Source organism: Oncorhynchus masou, chromosome 17 (assembly GCF_036934945.1).
Source record: "Oncorhynchus masou masou isolate Uvic2021 chromosome 17, UVic_Omas_1.1, whole genome shotgun sequence".
NCBI classification, from domain to species: domain Eukaryota; kingdom Metazoa; phylum Chordata; class Actinopteri; order Salmoniformes; family Salmonidae; genus Oncorhynchus; species Oncorhynchus masou.
Window position 1 is genome coordinate 2,516,662 of NC_088228.1, and position 20,077 is coordinate 2,536,738.

General features: G+C 43.3%; 1 protein-coding gene across 1 annotated transcript in view; it reads left to right on the forward strand.

The window, feature by feature from the left end:
- The first annotated feature begins 3,447 nt into the window (after nt 1-3,447).
- LOC135558318 (PDZ domain-containing protein GIPC1-like) overlaps nt 3,448-20,077 on the forward strand; it is a 56,589-nt gene continuing 39,959 nt past the window's right edge. The window contains exon 1 of the mRNA XM_064992055.1: nt 3,448-4,028. Within this exon, the coding sequence (XP_064848127.1) occupies nt 3,756-4,028 (273 nt within the window). The 5' untranslated portion in view covers nt 3,448-3,755. The remainder of the gene's footprint in view (nt 4,029-20,077) is intronic.

Here is a 20,077-nt window from a genome sequence, read left to right on the forward strand (position 1 = left end):
GTCTGGAGAAGAGAGGAGGGGATAGGGTCGAGCGGGCAGGTTGTTGGGCGGCCGGCCGTCACAAGAAGCGAGATTTCATCTGGAGAGAGAGGGGAGAAAGAGGTCAGAGCACAGGGTAGGGCAGTGTGAGCAGAACCAGCGGTGTCGTTTGACTTAGCAAACGAGGATCGGATGTCGTCGACCTTCTTTTCAAAATGGTTGACGAAGTCATCTGCAGAGAGGGAGGAGGGGGGGAGGGGGAGGAGGATTCAGGAGGGAGGAGAAGGTGGCAAAGAGCTTCCTAGGGTTAGAGGCAGATGCTTGGAATTTAGAGTGGTAGAAAGTGGCTTTAGCAGCAGAGACAGAGGAGGAAAATGTAGAGAGGAGGGAGTGAAAGGATGCCAGGTCCGCAGGGAGGCGAAGTTTTCCTCCATTTCCGCTCGGCTGCCCGGAGCTCTGTTCTGTGAGCTCGCAATGAGTCATCGAGCCACGGAGCGGGAGGGGAGGACCGAGCCGGCCTGGAGGATAGGGGACATAGAGAGTCAAAGGATGCAGAAAGGGAAGAGAGGAGGGTTGAGGAGGCAGAATCAGGAGAAAGGTTGGAGAAGGTATGAGCAGAGGGAAGAGATGATAGGATGGAAGAGGAAAGAGTAGCGGGGGAGAGAGAGCGAAGGTTGGGACGGCGCGATACCATCCGAGTAGGGGCAGTGTGGGAAGTGTTGGATGAGAGCGAGAGGGAAAAGGATACAAGGTAGTGGTCGGAGACTTGGAGGGGAGTTGCAGTGAGGTTAGTGGAAGAACAGCATCTAGTAAAGATGAGGTCGAGCGTATTGCCTGCCTTGTGAGTAGGGGGAAGGTGAGAGGGTGAGGTCAAAAGAGGAGAGGAGTGGAAAGAAGGAGGCAGAGAGGAATGAGTCAAAGGTAGACGTGGGGAGGTTAAAGTCGCCCAGGACTGTGAGAGGTGAGCCGTCCTCAGGAAAGGAGCTTATCAAGGCATCAAGCTCATTGATGAACTCTCCGAGGGAACCTGGAGGGCGATAAATGATAAGGATGTTAAGCTTGAAAGGGCTGGTAACTGTGACAGCATGGAATTCAAAGGAGGAGATAGATAGATGGGTAAGGGGAGAGAGAGAGAATGACCACTTGGGAGAGATGAGGATCCCGGTGCCACCACCCCGCTGACCAGAAGCTCTCGGGGTGTGCGAGAACACGTGGGCGGACGAAGAGAGAGCAGTAGGAGTAGCAGTGTTATCTGTGGTGATCCATGTTTCCGTCAGTGCCAGGAAGTCGAGGACTGGAGGGAGGCATAGGCTGAGATGAACTCTGCCTTGTTGGCCGCAGATCGGCAGTTCCAGAGGCTACCGGAGACCAGGAACTCCACGTGGGTCGTGCGCGCTGGGACCACCAGATTAGGGTGGCCGCGGCCACGCGGTGTGGAGCGTTTGTATGGTCTGTGCAGAGAGGAGAGAACAGGGATAGATAGACACATAGTTAACAGGGTACAGAAGAGGCTACGCTAATGCAAAGGAGATTGGAATGACAAGTGGACTACACGTCTCGAATGTTCAGAAAGTTAAGCTTACGTAGCAAGAATCTTATTGACTAAAATGATTGAAATGATACAGTACTGCTGGAGTAGGCTAGCTGGTAGTGGCTGCGATGTTGACACTACACTAATCAAGTCGTTCCGTCGAGTGTAATAGTTTCTACAGTGCTGCTATTCGGGGGCTAGCTGGCTAGCTAGCAGGTTGATTGCGTTACGTTACTTTAAAAGAACGACAATAGCTGGCTAGCTAACCTAGAAAAACGCTCTAGGCTACACAATTATCTTAGATACAAAGACGGCTATGTAGCTAGCTAGCTACGATCAAACAAAACAAACCGTTGTACTGTAATAGTTACTACAGTGCTGCTATTCGGGGGCTAGCTGGCTAGCTACGTTAAAAGAACGACAATAGCTGGCCAGCTAACCTAGAAAATCGCTCTGGGCTACACAATTGTCTTAGATACAAAGACGGCTATGTAGCTAGCTAGCTACGATCAAACAAAACAAACCGTTGTACTGTAATAGTTACTACAGTGCTGCTATTCGGGGGCTAGCTATTCGGGGGCTAGCTGGCTAGCTACGTTAGAAGAACGACAATAGCTGGCCAGCTAACCTAGAAAATCGCTCTAGACTACACAATTGTCTTAGATACAAAGACGGCTATGTAGCTGGCTAGCTACGATCAAACAAATCAAACTTTAGTCATGTGTTTTGTGTTCTTTAGTCATGTGTTTTGTGTTCTTTAGTCATGTGTTTTGTGTTCTTTATTCGTAGTGTTCTTTAGTCATGTGTTTAGTGTTCTTTAGTCGTGTTTTGTGTTCTTTATTCGTAGTGTTCTTTAGTCATGTGTTTAGTGTTCTTTAGTCATGTGTTTTGTGTTCTTTAGTCATGTGTTTAGTGTTCTTTAGTCATGTGTTTAGTGTTCTTTAGTCATGTGTTTAGTGTTCTTTAGTCATGTGTTTTGTGTTCTTTAGTCATGTGTTTTGTGTTCTTTAGTCATGTGTTTTGTTTTCTTTAGTCATGTGTTTTGTGTTCTTTAGTCATGTGTTTTGGGTTCTTTATTCGTAGTGTTCTTTAGTCATGTGTTTAGTGTTCTTTAGTCGTAGTGTTCTTTAGTCATGTGTTTTGTGTTCTTTAGTCATGTGTTTTGTGTTCTTTAGTCATGTGTTTTGTGTTCTTTAGTCATGTGTTTTGTGTTCTTTAGTCATGTGTTTTGTGTTCTTTAGTTATGTGTTTTGTGTTCTTTATTCGTAGTGTTCTTTAGTCATGTGTTGTGTGTTCTTTAGTCATGTGTTTTGTGTTCTTTAGTCATGTGTTGTGTGTTCTTTAGTCATGTGTTTTGTGTTCTTCAGTCATGTGTTTTGTGTGGACCCCAACAACTAATGGGGATCTGAATAATATCATAAATGCCAAACTGATGCAGGTGGGGATAAAGGCCTAAATTAAGGCCTACATTTGAATTAGACCATTTGCCGACTTGGCTCATAGGTTTTTGTAAATTCCTCTGTTTTTACGTGGTACTTACATAGGCAGGTACAGTCTTATTCATATAGTGTAATTTCAAGGATTTTCAAATAAAGTCAGTGGAGGGAAAACAATAGGAGACTTTGTGGGGGAGGGGAGCTGTACATTATAGATGGCTGGGAGGAATGGCTGCAGCAGAAAATAAACAAATAAAAAACTATTATGCTAAATAGTTATTATCTGGCTAGTAAATGGTGGGCCTATAGGGGGGGGTACTCTACTTTATAATAAAATGTGTACATGTATGTTCTTGAAACATATGTTGTTTTGATTGAAGACTCAAATTGGTCACCTGAGTCAGCAGGACGACAGGTATAACAGGCCTGCCTGTACGGCGCATATCTCCATGCCCCCACTGCGCCTGCGTTCCCAGCATATTGAAACAGAGGCGCAGTTGTCTGACAGAGTTGAGAGATACAGTAAGATAGATACAACGAGGAAAATATCGCGTCGCACGTTCGCCACCTACCTGTTGAATATCACCGCAGTTTAATTTGCAAGTTTGGGGTTGGGTTGGCGAGTCACTCACTGTCGAAGAACAAAGTCGAACCTGGAAAAAGGAGAGTCAGCCGAGGTTTTGTCGAGGTAAATGCGGAAGGAAAGAGGATTTGTGCAACTGGTAGCCACTCCAATGTTCTAACCGGACCGACAGACCAAAGGATTTATCAACCGATCAAACCGATTTATTGACGCCAAAAAAAACACAATGCCTTTAGGACTGAGGAGAAAGAAGAACAAGTCGAGAGAGAGCTCGAACCTGGTGGAGAATGAGGAGGTCGGTGGACACGCAACTGGGAGCTCCGTGAAGTCGACGGTAAACGGAGCGGGGCTCCCACCGCCACCTGCCAACCTGCGGCCCAAACTAGTGTTCCATACTCAGCTCGCCCACGGCAGCCCCACGGGAAGGATCGAGGGATTTACTAACGTCAAAGAACTCTACGGGAAAATAGCTGATACGTTCAATTTAAGTCCACCAGAGGTATGTTTTTCTTAACAACTTTTGTAGTTCTAGACAGATTTTTTTTAAAACGAGGTTTTCTGAATGCCAAAACGGGGCAAAGTTTTTGCGCAAGGTGCGCCCTGACCGTGCAGCTTACCTACGCACAAAGAGGCTGAGTTTGACGTTCGCCAGACTGAGGATAAGCAGTACCTGGTGGAAGTGAGTCAGAACCAAGCCTTATTTATCCTAGGCTACATGAGACCTCACATGATTTGACAGGTATTCCATTTAACTGTAGTTTCTGGGGCAATTTGGTGAGACTATTGTCCCTGTTCAGTTTAGGGAATAATAATTACATCAAAATAAATAAAATAACGTATTATTTTAATAGATTGGGCTGTATGGGCATCAGGGTTTACATGGTCATTGAATCACATTAATAAATGGAGCTATATTTACCTGGTTATTGAATCACATTAATAAGTGGGGCTATATTTACCTGGTCATTGAATCACATTAATAAGTGGAGCTATATTTACCTGGTTATTGAATCACATTAATAAATGGAGCTATATTTACCTGGTTATTGAATCACATTAATAAGTGGAGCTATATTTACCTGGTCATTGAATCACATTAATAAGTGGGGCTATATTTACCTGGTTATTGAATCACATTAATAAATGGAGCTATATTTACCTGGTTATTGAATCACATTAATAAATGGAGCTATATTTACCTGGTCATTGAATCACATTAATAAATGGAGCTATATTTACCTGGTCATTGAATCACATTAATAAGTGGGGCTATATTTACCTGGTCATTGAATCACATTAATAAATGGAGCTATATTTACCTGGTCATTGAATCACATTAATAAGTGGGGCTATATTTACATGGTCATTGAAGACAATTGAAAAGTGTGACAACTGTACACGTTTTTGGATCATAGAAAATCCTTCTTGATTCTCTTTGAGATAGTTGGACTTTGTTTACGTGGTTAAATTACCATCCTCTTTGAATAGAATGAAGGCCTTGGCTCACAGACAGACATTAGTGCAAAAGGTGTATTTCTCTACGGTGAGGGAGAGAAGAAAATGACCATGGCTCCGTAAACCTCAAGTGCATGTTCACATCCCATTCTGTCTGCTCTCATCCCTGAGCCTGGCAGGCTCGGCTACCAAGGCCATACATCCCAAATCGCACCCTATTCCCCATGGGCCCTATTCCCTATAGGCCCTGGCCAAAGGTAGTGCACTAAAAGAGGATAGGGTGCCATTTAGGCCTCAAGTCCACAGTCATTGTGCTGTCGGTCTTTGTTAAAGGAGTCTGTGAGTGACATGTCTGTCTTTTGTCTTTCTGAGCTGGACCTGATAGGTTGGCCGACCAGCCCGCCTCTGCTATCACACAGGGACACATTTGAGCTGGAGCCATCGTTTTACACACACACACACACACACACACACACACACACACACACACACACACACACACACACCAGCGTAGATGATCCCACAGTGAGAGTGATTCTCGGGAACCAGACAAACCAGACCGATGGACAAAAAAAAAAACATAAAGTTAAAAACATTAAAAAAACAAAGTTAAACAAACATAATGTTGTCTTTTCATATGACCTTAACAGAATCTCAACCGACAACAGACATTGCTATGTATAATAATTTCTCTCCAAACGTGCCCCGACTTCGCCCGACGACTCAAAGTGAGTTCTTCCTTAGCATACTTGGAAGTCGTTTGTGGTGACATCCAAAATGAGGGTTTTGTACAAAACAAAGTCATCAGCGATTGGATCATCTCCTAACCAATTAGAGTATCAAAGCCAATTACACATTTTCAAAACGCAGCTTTACACACCTGGCTCTGGCACAACTCAAATCGGTTTCTGCGACCAATCAGAAGGTCTAGAATGGATTTCCATTCTAGAATCCCCCGGGGAGGTTCTCCGATCCAGACTCATTGTAGAGAAGAAGCTAATGTCTGTGGGCGTGGCCGAGCGTTTGGCCGGAACAAGGAGTAACCAGACAAGTCTCCCAACGTGTTTGAACAGGACTCCTCTTTCTTGGTTTGTGAGCATGTTGTTGACAACATATCTTCACTACAGGATAGAGGCTGTTTGACACCCATTTTGGACTGTGTTGGATGTTTAATTTTTACATTTTTAAACAGACATCATGATCTGGGGATAGGGGAGGAGCTGGATCTGCTGTATCTCCCAGAGAGAGGCAGGGAGGGAGGTGTTGTGGTGGTTGGAATCTCCCAAAGGAAGTCCCCTACTTCCTGCCGGGTGGGCACAGCCTAAAGACCATCCTGATAAAGCCTCTCTGTCCTGGACCATGGGTCTTCAGGGAGACTAATTAGAGCTAACCACACCCCTACAACTTTCTACTTTGTCAACTACTTGGCAGAAGTGTAATATAGTATTGACCCAAATATTATTTTGGTGAGACCGGTAAGGTAAGTTGCCAGACAAAAAAAGACAGCTGTGATTTATTGTTTGGTATACCTTAACGTCAGCTAGGGCTTTGTATAGGAAATAGAGGTCGACCGATTATGATTTTTCAACGCTGATACCGATTATTGGAGGACCAAAAAAGTCGATACCGATTTAAATCGGCCGATTTTTATTTATTTGTAATAATGACAATGACAACAATACTGAATGAACACTTAACTTAATATAATACAGCAATAAAATCAATTTAGCCTCAAGTAAATAATGAAACATGTTCAATTTGGTTTAAATAATGCAAAAACAAAGTGTTGAAGAAAGTAAAAGTGCAATATGTGCCATGTAAGAAAGCTAACGTTTCAGTTCCTTGCTCAGAACATGAGAATATATGAAAGCTGGTGGTTCCTTTTAACATGAGTCTTCAATATTCCCAGTTAAGAAGTTTTAGGTTGTAGTTATTATAGGACTATTTCCCTCTATACCATTTGTATTTCATTAACCTTGGACTATTGGATGTTCTTATAGGCACTTTAGTATTGCCAGTGTAACAGTATAGCTTCCGTCCCTCTCCTCGCTCCTACCAGGGCTCGAACCAGCAGCACAACAACAGCCACCATCGAAGCAGCGTTACCCATGCAGAGTAAGGGGAACAACTACTTGAAGGCTCAGAGCGAGTGCCTATTAGCGCGCGTTAACTAGCTAGCCATTTCACTTCGGTTACACCAGCCTCATCTTGGGAGTTGATAGGCTTGAAGTTATAAACAGCGCAATGCTTGACCCTAAACGAAGAGCTGCTGGCAAAACGCACGAAAGTGCTGTTTGAATGAATGTTTACGCGCCTGCTTCTGCCTACCACTGCTCAGTCAGATACTTAGATACTAGTATGCTTGTATGCTCAGTCAGATTATATGCAACGCAGGACACGATAGATAATATCTAGTAATATCAACCATGTGTAGTTAACTAGTGATTATGATTGTTTTTTATAAGATAAGTTTAATGCAAGCTAGCAACTTACCTTGGCTTACTGCATTCGCGTAACAGGCAGTCTCCTTGTGGAGTGCAACGAGAGAGAGGCAGGTCGTTATTGTGTTGGACTAGTTAACTGTACGGTTGCAAGACTAGATCCCCCGAGCTGACAAGGTGAAAATCTGTCGTTCTGCCCCTGAACGGGGCAGTTAACTCACAGTTCCTTGGCCGTCATTGTTCTTAACTGACTTGCCTAGTTAAATAAAGGTGTAAAAAATAAATAAATACATGTACAAAATATATATATATATTTTTTTAATTTACATTTTTTAAATCGCCGCCCAAAAATACAGATTTCCGATTGTTATGAAAACTTGAAATCGGCCATTCCGATTAATCGGTCGACCTCTAATAGGAAATCACTTGAACTTCATCGTGCAAGTCAGACTTGTTGTGAACATGGTCTCCATTTTCCATGTATTACCTAAAACACAAACCTTCCGTGCATTTCATCACCGCCATGACGTCTGGGATTCTGTATATTACACGTCATCACCTCGTGATTCTGGAGGACACGTGGAGAAAGCAGTCCTCATCACTGAGCTCTGTCATGAGGACGTTTTACAACGTAGAAGCTAGGCTTACTCCAGTCACAGGTGATCTGAACCTGTGACTACAGGTCAAAGTCTGCTGCAGTAGAGCTTTTTACGACAGGTGAGTTACCAGGACCACAGGTGTGGCTCTCTGGAAGGCAGCGTAACCAGCAACCTGTCTGTCCACCTGCCCTCTATGTATCTACTATTGGCTAGTTACAAGCTAGCGAGTAGCTCTCTGCCAGCGTAACCAGCAACCTGTCTGTCCACCTGCCCTCTCTATGTATCTACTATTGGCTAGTTACTAGCTAGCGAGTAGCTCTCTGCCAGCGTGACCAGCAACCTGTCTGTCCACCTGCCCTCTCTATGTATCTACTATTGGCTAGTTACTAGCTAGCGAGTAGCTAGCTGATCTTTATATTTCAAGTTTAGCCAACTTGTTACCAAATAGATCCAAGGTTGAACAGTTGAGTTGTTATGAACACACCCTGTCCATCTGATGGATGGTTTTTCCAATACCGTTGAAGCTAACGTTAAAATTTTATTTTTTTATATATATATTTATACATTTGAAGCAACTTTAAGTAAATACCTGCAGTCAACGTGTGCAATACGTTAGGGGATAAAGAACATTGCATTCCTTTCTTTTCACCTGATGTAGTTTACGGACATCCTCAGTCACGTGGTGTTTGTTTACAAGCACACCGATGAGACCCTCACGCGCCAGGTGATCTAGTTACAGTATGGATTTCACAACTGTTTGACTGCTAGATATCTTATAACTATTATTACGCTATTAACTTAAAATCTGTTAAATGCTCTGCAGTTGTGGATTTGGTTTGCTAATTTAGTAGCTAGTTCGCGATCTCGCTAAGTGGTTAGTTTCTTTCGAAATCAAGCATGCGCTTGGTAACAGCTGAGAATGTCTTCCTGGATCAAGAGCCTTTTTAATATACATTTTGTGCGTGCAGCAAACTGTATGTAGCATTTTTGAGTTTTATACTTGTACAGTTTAGGTCAGAAACTGTAAAAAACAAATCTTCAGATTGCACTCGTTAGCATTCTCAATGAGGATTCCTTAGTACTTGTTAGCATTTTGTTAACTTGTTCACCAGGTAATATATACAGCAGATCACATTCATCATTTCGCCCGTTAGATCAATTTTCATTATGAAGCTTTTTCATTATGAAGCTTACGATTTGGGGAAGGGTACCAAAAAATTGAAGGTCCCCAAGAACAGTGACCTCCATCATTCTTAAATGGAAGAAGTATGGAACCACCAAGACTCTTTCTTGAGCTGGCCGCCCGGCCCAACTGAGCAATCGGGGGAGAAGGGCCTTGGTCCAGGTGGTGACCAAGAACCCGATGGTCACTCTGACAGAGCTCCAGAGTTCCTCTGTGGAGATGGGAGAACCTTCCAGAAGGACAACCGTCTCTGCAACACACCACCAATCAGGCCTTTATGGTAGAGTGGCCAAACGGCCACATGACAGCCCGCTTCGAGTTTGCCAAAATGCACCTAAAGACTCTGACCATGAGAAACAAGATACTCTGGTCTGATGAAACCAAGATTGAATGCCAAGCGTCACGTCTGGAGGAAACCTAGCACCATCCCTATGGTGAAGCATGGTGGTGGCAGCATCGTGCTGTGGGGATGTTTTTCAGCGGCAGGGACTGGGAAACTAGTCAGGATCGAGGAAAAGATGAACGGAGCAAAGTTCAGAGAGATCCTTTAGGAAAACCTGCTCCAGAGCACTCAGGACCTCAGACTGGGGCGAAGGTTCACCTTCCAACAGGACAACGACCCTAAGCACACAGCCAAGACAACGCCGGAGTGGCTTCAGGACAAGACTCAATGTCCTTGAGTGGCCCAGCCAGAGCCCGGACTTGAACCTGTTCTAGCATCTCTGGAGAGACCTGAAAATAGCTGTGCAGCAATGCTTCCCATCCAACCTGACAATACAGAGCCAAGCATGTAGCGTCACACCCAAGAAGACTCCATGCTGTAATCACTGCCAAAGGTGCTTCAACAAGTACTGAGTAAAGGGTCTGAATACTTATGTAAATGTAATATTTCTGTTTTGTATGTTTAATACATTTGGAAAAATGTCTAACTGTTTTTGCTTTGTCATATATGGTGTGTTTTGTGTAGATTTAAGGGAATTTTTTTAAATCAATTTTTGAATAAGACTAACATAACAAAGTGGAAAAAGTCAAAGGGTCTGAATATTTTCTAAATGCACTGTACCTAAATCGGGGCTATTAGCTCGGGTAGGGCTGTCCTCTCTGTGTACCCATCTGTACTGCTTGGGCTCACCACGTCATTTGGTTACAGTTTGAATACTTCAGCTTCATTCGACCAGGTGTCGCTTGTCTCTTTCTTTATTGGTACGAACTACAGTGTGTTGTCTGCCGCTGAGCGAGTGCAGATCAGCTCTATGCTCGTCCATGTAAACAAGGTCTGAGTAGTCTTTTTGTTTGTTTGGCTAATTTCAAGCTTTACAAAGTGTACAGACTGAAGTAGACTGCGCTAGAGTAGACCAATGGTCGTCTCGTGTTATTTTAAGTTTACAGCAAAGCCTGACATTTCCTAATTGTTCAAAGGGATTAAAATGTTACAACCAATCTGATGGAAGCTGTGTGTGTGTGTGTGTGGCTTTCATGACATGGAGACATCTCAAGATAACTGGTCTAATCCCAGGCTTAACTGGGAGTAAGACATTAATAATTAATTAATACATGCTCACGTCGTCACCAAACAATAACACTGGGTTTGGAGTTACATTTTTGTGTGGGGGGGGGGACAACAACATTGATTTCTTTTGGCTTATTTGTTTTGTTAGTGTTCGTTTACAACGGATTTTCTTCACCTGTACATTTCCGTTACAAGTCAGGGATTACTGGAGCTTACTGTAATAACGTTGTGGTTTTAAAAGGAAGGGGTCAGCTCATTGTTATTATTGAGAAGCAGAGCGCATTGTTGTTATTGAGAGGCAGAGCTCATTGTTGTTGAGAAGCAGAGCTCGTTGTTGTTGTTGAGAGGCGGAGCTCGTTGTTGTTGTTGAGAGGCGGAGCTCGTTGTTGAGAGGCGGAGCTCGTTGTTGAGAGGCGGAGCTCGTTGTTGTTGAGAGGCGGAGCTCGTTGTTGTTGAGAGGCGGAGCTCGTTGTTGTTGAGAGGCGGAGCTCGTTGTTGTTGAGAGGCGGAGCTCGTTGTTGTTGAGAGGCGGAGCTCGTTGTTGTTGAGAGGCGGAGCTCGTTGTTGTGGAGAGGCGGAGCTCGTTGTTGTGGAGAGGCGGAGCTCATTTGATTTTCTTTATGCCCTCAATCCTATTCCTTGATATTTTACTGAATTTATTAATTTATTATTTGCTACTGTGTTATCTCGTTCATTGCACCTTTACATTCTTAATCAATTTGAAATGGTAAGGCTTTCTCTGTTGATTTAAATTATTTAATGTCTTCACTTCTCTGGGTTAATAATGCATTTTAGTAAAGAAACACAGGGAAGACTTTGAGACCAAGTCCTTTTCCAGATGTGTCTTGTAGAATACTATATATATATATATATATATATATAATACCCACAGTTCCAGTCAAACGTTTGGACACACAGACTCCTTCCAGGGTTTTTCTTTATTTTTACTATTTTGTACATTGTAGATTAATAGTGAAGACAAAACTATTAAATAACACATGGAATCATGTAGTAACCAAAAAAGTGTTGTATTTACTAGATTCTTCAATGTCGCCTTGACAGCTATGCACTCTCTTGGCATTCTCTCAACCAGATTCATGAGGAATGCTTTTCCAAAGGTCTTGAAGGAGTTCCCACATATGCTGAGCACTTGTGGGTTGCTTTTCCTTCACTCTGCAGTCCAACTCATCCCAAACCATCTCATTTGGGTTGAGGTCAGGTGATTGTGGAGGCCAGGTCATCTGATGTAGCACTCCATCACTCTCCTCCTTGGTCAAATAGCCCTTACACAGCCTGGAGGTGTGTTAGGTCATTGTCCTCTTGAAAAACAAATGATCGTCCCAGTAAGCCCAAACCAGATGGGATGGTGTATCGCTGCAGAATGCTGTGGTAGCCATGGTGATTAAGTGTGCCTTGAATTCTAAATAAATCACTGACAGTGTCACCAGCAAAGCACCATTACACCTCCTCCATGCTTCATGGGGGGAAAGATCATCTGTTCACCTACTCGTTTATTTATTTTTTTACCCCTTTTTTCTCCCCAATTTTGTGGTATCCAATTGGTAGTTAGTCTTGTCTCATCGCTGCAACTCCCTTACGGACTCAGGAGAGGTGAAGGTCGTGCATCCTCCGAAACACAACCCAACCACACCGCACTGCTTCTTGACACAATGCCCACTTAACCCGTCAGCCAGCCGCACCAATGTGTCGGAGGAAACACCGTACACCTGGCGAGCGTGTCAGCGTGCGCCAAGCCAAGCCCGCCACAGGAGTCGCTAGTGCGCAATGGGACAAGGATATCCCTGCTGGCCAAACCCTCCCCTAACCCTCCCCTTTTTCCTAGCCACCGTGCTTCTACACCTGCATTGCTTGCTGTTTGGGGTTTTAGGCTGGGTTTCTGTACAGCGCTTTGAGATATCAGCTGATGTAAGAAGGGCTATATAAATTGATTTGATTTGAACCCGGACGACGCTGGGCCAAACCCTCCCTTAACCCGGAAGACGCTGGGCCAAACCCTCCCCTAACCCGGACGATGCGCCGCCCATGGACCTCTGTCTGCGACAGAGCCTGGACTCAAACCCAGAAACTCTAGTGGCACTAGCTGCGATGCAGTTCCTTACAGCACTCGGGAGGCCCTGTGTGTAGATTGATGAATTCTAAATAAATCAGTGTCACCAGCAAAGCACCACCTCCTCCTCCATGCTTCATGGTGGGTACCACACATGCAGAGATCATCCATTGGAACCAAAAATCTCAAATTTGGACTCATCAGACCAAAGGACAGATTTCCACCGGTCTAATGTTCATTGCTCGTGTTTCTTGGCTCAAGCAAGTCTCTTCTTACTGGTGTCCTTTTAGTAGTGGTTTCTTTGTAGCAATTTGACCATGAAGGCCTGATTCACAGTCTCCTTTGAACAGTTGATGTTGAGATGTGTCTGTTACTTGAACTCAATGAAGCATTTATTTGGGCTGCAATTTCTGAGGCTGGTAACTCTAATGAACTTATCCTCTGCAGCAGAGGTAACTCTGGGTCTTCCTTTCCTGTGGTGGTCCTCATTAGACAGTTTCATCATAGCGCTTGATGGTTTTTGCGACTGCACTTGAAGGAACTTTCAAAGTTCTTGAAATGTTCCGGATTGACTGACTGTCATGGCTTAAAGTAATTATGGACTCATTTCCCTTTGCTTATTTGAGCTGTTCTTGCCATAATATGGACTTTGTCTTTAACCAAATAGGTCTATGTTCTTTATGCCCCCCTACCTTGTTACAATACAACTGATTGGCTCAAACTAATTAAGGAAAGAAATTCCACAGATTAACTTTTAACAAGGCACACCTGTTAATTTAAATGCATTCCAGGTGACTTCCTCATGAAGCTGGTTGAGAGAATGCCAAGAGTGTGCAATGCTGTCAAGGCAAAGTGTGGCGACTTTGAAGAATCTCATACATTTAGATTTGTTTCACGTTTTTGGTTACTACATTATTCCTTAGTTTTGATGAGAGAAAGAGCACACAAATAAAACATCACATATCACCCTGAAAAACAGTTGGGTAACTCAGACGCCGATACTTCAACAGCAAAGTCAGATAATATGGAAGTTTATGAAGTAGGGAGTAATGTAGAGATCTACAGGTCAAGAGCAAAGTCCAGCCAACCTTTGGCTCAGACACCACAGTGTTCAAGTTCACATGTCTACAATATGCAATGTGTTTGAACAGCAACATAGAATGTGTTCAGTTTGGATCAGACAGAGACCGAGAGAGCTCAACTGAGACAGACAGACAGACAGGCATAGGCTCCATAACCTGTTTCTACCTGGACAGACATGGCCTCTATAACCTGTTTCTCCTGGACAAACATGGGGCTCCTCCATAACCTGTTTCTCCTGGACAGACATGGGGCTCCTCCATAACCTGTTTCTCCTGGACAGACATGGGGCTCCTCTATAACCTGTTTCTCCTGGACAGACATGGGGCTCCTCTATAACCTGTTTCTCCTGGACAGACATGGGGCTCCTCTATAACCTGTTTCTCCTGGACAGAAAGCTCAGGTGTGAACTGAGACATTACAGTGAAAGGCCTTCAGTTGATGAAGTGGCTGTTTACCCACCAAAGGGGATAGAAGGGTTGCCACGGTCACAGCATTGTTGAGACGGAGGGTAAGACAGTTTTCATTGGCTGCTGAGAGGCGTGTGTGTGTGTGTGTGTGTGTGAGAGAGAGAGCAGGTGGTGACCTCCAGTCATTGCTCAACCATGTACAATTACGATGTGATTGAATGATACTTTTGAAAAACACATTGTGTTGTGACCTGATGTATTTTTTTACCTTGGGATTACAATCTCTTTGTGACACATGACCGGAGAAGGTGGACGCTTGCAGTTGGAAGGGAAAAACCTGTCCACTTCAATGTCTTTATCTAGTGATGTTTTATTTCTACTTGGGCCGACAAATAAAGCTACTGGTAAACCGAAAGGCCTCTATTCTTTAGACCAATCAATTGCAAATATATATGTGTGTGTGTGTGTGTGTGTGTGTGTGTGTAAAACAGATGTGTTTTAATAAAATCCACTATATCGTCTGGTGGTGGCTGACGGTTTGGTGCCTGAAGAGGGCAACAGATCTAGATAACCAGAAGAGAGATATTCACCTGACCCCACTTCTCCTGCTGGTTTTCGCAGATTCTGACATGACTCTCCTGAAGATGCCATTATGGTTTTCATATGCACATTTTTTTTTGCTGAAGTTAACAAAAAAATAACATCTTCATATCTAAATATCATTGTCACGTGGATAATCAAAATTCTATCCAAATAAATTCACAGAACTTCGAACAACTTTAGTCCAGCCAGATGCTTTCGCTCGCAACATTGTATAAAATATTCTGTGCCCTCAATTTCCCACTCCAGTGGGCTCAGGACAGACACAGCTGTAGGCTATTTGATCAAGGGATAAGAAGCAGTGGTTGACTTGGACAGGAGCTGAGTTCAGGAACCTCAAATGTTCTACTGCTTGAGCTCCTGTTCCTCTTATAGAATATCAACTCAACAGTATTGTGAAACGCCTAAATATAAAACAGAACCCATTTCAACCCAAGTCAAGAACTAAGGATGACAGAGAATTTATTTCCTTCACACGGTAATTTGGGGAAAAGGGGCTGGACGGAACCAAAGTAAGCTAAGGAGCCCCCTCTCCAACCCACTACTTACCTAACCAGCACCACCTGGTGCACTAACCAAAATACAGGGGAGGGTCCCCCAGGTCTTACCTAGTGTATCGAGACAGAGTACATACTGCAGGTATATGTATCCACGCAGGCCTCTTGCCTCAGCACTCCTAAATGTGCCTTCCCCCTGGGAACAACAGAAAACAAACTTAAAGTGAGCAATTTCACAAATCAAAAACACAGTCCTAGTAGGGCATACGCTGCAAAATCCTTTCCACACCACTATTACAGAACAACAAAACACATGACAAAACTCAACACTCTCACTTTCCTAACAAAGGACCACTGGCTTTTATCCAGCTGGAGAAGGAGTCTGTAATTGAAGACAGCTGCATCCCCTAACGAGAAGGTGGGGTCAGCTCCAATTAGCAATGGGGCCGACCAATCAGCTGCTTTGGACTTCAGGAAGCCATTTCCTGAAATACACACATAAACACAAACAAACCCACAACAACTGGAACATAAACCTATTTCATGTCTCCATTGGATCAGAGCACTGATAAGAAGTAATCAGGTAGGACTATTTGTATGGTGTATCTATTAGATCAGAGCATGACATTGCTCCCTTTCACGCTGAGTGGTTATCGAAAGGGAGAGAGCTGGAAAGATCTTTCAAATACATTGAGGATCTATTGTCATTTTCAATGGATGGAAAAACAGACTTTGTTCACTTTCTGTTTAAGGTGAAGAAAAGATTACTTTGAGAAGCTCCACAGCTCATTGGTGGTGGGGCGTTAACCTATCAGAAACACTATCAGATCCCCAAATGGGCACATTATTATACCTCTGTTTTCACGCAGGCCTAAAGCCTATAGGTCTACTTCTATGTGTCATCAGGTAGTCTATAGGTCTACTTCTATGTGTAATCAGGTAGTCTATAGGGCTACTTCTATGTGTCATCAGGTAGTCTATAGGTCTACTTCTATGTGTCATCAGGTAGTCTATAGGTCTACTTCTATGTGTCATCAGGTAGTCTATAGGTCTACTTCTATGTGTCATCAGGTAGTCTATAGGTCTACTTCTATGTGTCATCAGGTAGTCTATAGGTCTACTTCTATGTGTCATCAGGCCAGGTAGTCTATAGGTCTACTTCTATGTGTCATCAGGCCAGGTAGTCTATAGGTCTACTTCTATGTGTCATCAGGCCAGGTAGTATATAGGTCTACTTCTATGTGTAATCAGGTAGTCTATAGGTCTACTTCTATGTGTAATCAGGTAGTCTATAGGTCTACTTCTATGTGTCATCAGGTAGTCTATAGGGCTACTTCTATGTGTCATCAGGCCTATAGTCTATAGGTCTACTTCTATGTGTAATCAGGTAGTCTATAGGTCTACTTCTATGTGTCATCAGGCCTATAGGTCTACTTCTATGTGTCATCAGGTAGTCTATAGGTCTACTTCTATGTGTCATCAGGCCAGGTAGTCTATAGGTCTACTTCTATGTGTCATCAGGTAGTCTATAGGTCTACTTCTATGTGTCATCAGGCCAGGTAGTCTATAGGTCTACTTCTATGTGTCATCAGGCCAGGTAGTCTATAGGTCTACTTCTATGTGTCATCAGGCCAGGTAGTCTATAGGTCTACTTCTATGTGTCATCAGGCCAGGTAGTCTATAGGTCTACTTCTATGTGTCATCAGGCCAGGTAGTCTATAGGTCTACTTCTATGTGTCATCAGGCCAGGTAGTCTATAGGTCTACTTCTATGTGTCATCAGGCCTATAGCCTATAGGTCTACTTCTATGTGTCATCAGGTAGTCTATAGGTCTACTTCTATGTGTAATCAGGTAGTATATAGGTCTACTTCTATGTGTAATCAGGTAGTCTATAGGTCTACTTCTATGTGTAATCAGGTAGTCTATAGGTCTACTTCTATGTGTCATCAGGTAGTCTATAGGGCTACTTCTATGTGTCATCAGGCCTATAGTCTATAGGTCTACTTCTATGTGTAATCAGGTAGTCTATAGGTCTACTTCTATGTGTCATCAGGCCTATAGGTCTACTTCTATGTGTCATCAGGTAGTCTATAGGTCTACTTCTATGTGTCATCAGGCCAGGTAGTCTATAGGTCTACTTCTATGTGTCATCAGGTAGTCTATAGGTCTACTTCTATGTGTCATCAGGCCAGGTAGTCTATAGGTCTACTTCTATGTGTCATCAGGCCAGGTAGTCTATAGGTCTACTTCTATGTGTCATCAGGCCAGGTAGTCTATAGGTCTACTTCTATGTGTCATCAGGCCAGGTAGTCTATAGGTCTACTTCTATGTGTCATCAGGCCAGGTAGTCTATAGGTCTACTTCTATGTGTCATCAGGCCAGGTAGTCTATAGGTCTACTTCTATGTGTCATCAGGCCAGGTAGTCTATAGGTCTACTTCTATGTGTCATCAGGCCTATAGCCTATAGGTCTACTTCTATGTGTCATCAGGTAGTCTATAGGTCTACTTCTATGTGTCATCAGGTAGTCTATAGGTCTACTTCTATGTGTAATCAGGTAGTCTATAGGGCTACTTCTATGTGTCATCAGGTAGTCTATAGGTCTACTTCTATGTGTCATCAGGTAGTCTATAGGTCTACTTCTATGTGTCATCAGGCCAGGTAGTATATAGGTCTACTTCTATGTGTAATCAGGTAGTCTATAGGTCTACTTCTATGTGTCATCAGGTAGTCTATAGGGCTACTTCTATGTGTCATCAGGCCTATAGTCTATAGGTCTACTTCTATGTGTAATCAGGTAGTCTATAGGTCTACTTCTATGTGTCATCAGGCCTATAGGTCTACTTCTATGTGTCATCAGGTAGTCTATAGGTCTACTTCTATGTGTCATCAGGCCAGGTAGTCTATAGGTCTACTTCTATGTGTCATCAGGTAGTCTATAGGTCTACTTCTATGTGTCATCAGGCCAGGTAGTCTATAGGTCTACTTCTATGTGTCATCAGGCCAGGTAGTCTATAGGTCTACTTCTATGTGTCATCAGGCCAGGTAGTCTATAGGTCTACTTCTATGTGTCATCAGGCCAGGTAGTCTATAGGTCTACTTCTATGTGTCATCAGGCCTATAGCCTATAGGTCTACTTCTATGTGTCATCAGGTAGTCTATAGGTCTACTTCTATGTGTCATCAGGTAGTCTATAGGTCTACTTCTATGTGTCATCAGGTAGTCTATAGGTCTACTTCTATGTGTCATCAGGTAGTCTATAGGTGTACTTCTATGTGTCATCAGGTAGTCTATAGGTGTACTTCTATGTGTCATCAGGTAGTCTATAGGTCTACTTCTATGTGTCATCAGGTAGTCTATAGGGCTACTTCTATGTGTCATCAGGTAGTCTATAGGGCTACTTCTATGTGTCATCAGGCCAGGTAGTCTATAGGTCTACTTCTATGTGTCATCAGGTAGTCTATAGGTCTAATTCTATGTGTCATCAGGTAGTCTATAGGTCTACTTCTATGTGTAATCAGGTAGTCTATAGGGCTACTTCTATGTGTCATCAGGTAGTCTATAGGTCTACTTCTATGTGTAATCAGGCCAGGTAGTCTATAGGTCTACTTCTATGTGTCATCAGGTAGTCTATAGGTCTACTTCTATGTGTAATCAGGCCAGGTAGTCTATAGGTCTACTTCTATGTGTCATCAGGTAGTCTATAGACCTACTTCTATGTGTCATCAGGTAGCCTATAGGTCTACTTCTATGTGTCATCAGGTAGTCTATAGGTCTACTTCTATGTGTCATCAGGTAGTCTATAGGTCTACTTCTATGTGTAATCAGGCCAGGTAGTCTATAGGTCTACTTCTATGTGTCATCAGGTAGTCTATAGGTCTACTTCTATGTGTAATCAGGCCAGGTAGTCTATAGGTCTACTTCTATGTGTCATCAGGTAGTCTATAGACCTACTTCTATGTGTCATCAGGTAGCCTATAGGTCTACTTCTATGTGTCATCAGGTAGTCTATAGGTCTACTTCTATGTGTCATCGGGTAGTCTTTAGACCTACTTCTATGTGTCATCGGGTAGTCTATAGGGCTACTTCTATGTGTCATCAGGCCAGGTAGCCTATAGGTCTACTTCTACGTGTCATCAGGCCAGGTAGTATATAGGTCTACTTCTATGTGTCATCAGGTAGTCTATAGGTCTACTTCTATGTGTCATCAGGTAGTCTATAGGGCTACTTCTATGTGTCATCAGGCCAGGTAGCCTATAGGTCTACTTCTATGTGTCATCAGGCCAGGTAGCCTATAGGTCTACTTCTATGTGTCATCAGGCCAGGTAGCCTATAGGTCTACTTCTATGTGTAATCAGGTAGTCTATAGGGCTACTTCTATGTGTCATCAGGTAGTCTATAGGTCTACTTCTATGTGTAATCAGGCCAGGTAGTCTATAGGTCTACTTCTATGTGTCATCAGGTAGTCTATAGGTCTACTTCTATGTGTCATCAGGTAGTCTATAGGTCTACTTCTATGTGTCATCAGGTAGTCTATAGGTCTACTTCTATGTGTCATCAGGTAGTCTATAGGTCTACTTCTATGTGTCATCAGGTAGTCTATAGGTCTACTTCTATGTGTCATCAGGCCAGGTAGTCTATAGGTCTACTTCTATGTGTCATCAGGCCAGGTAGTATATAGGTCTACTTCTATGTGTAATCAGGT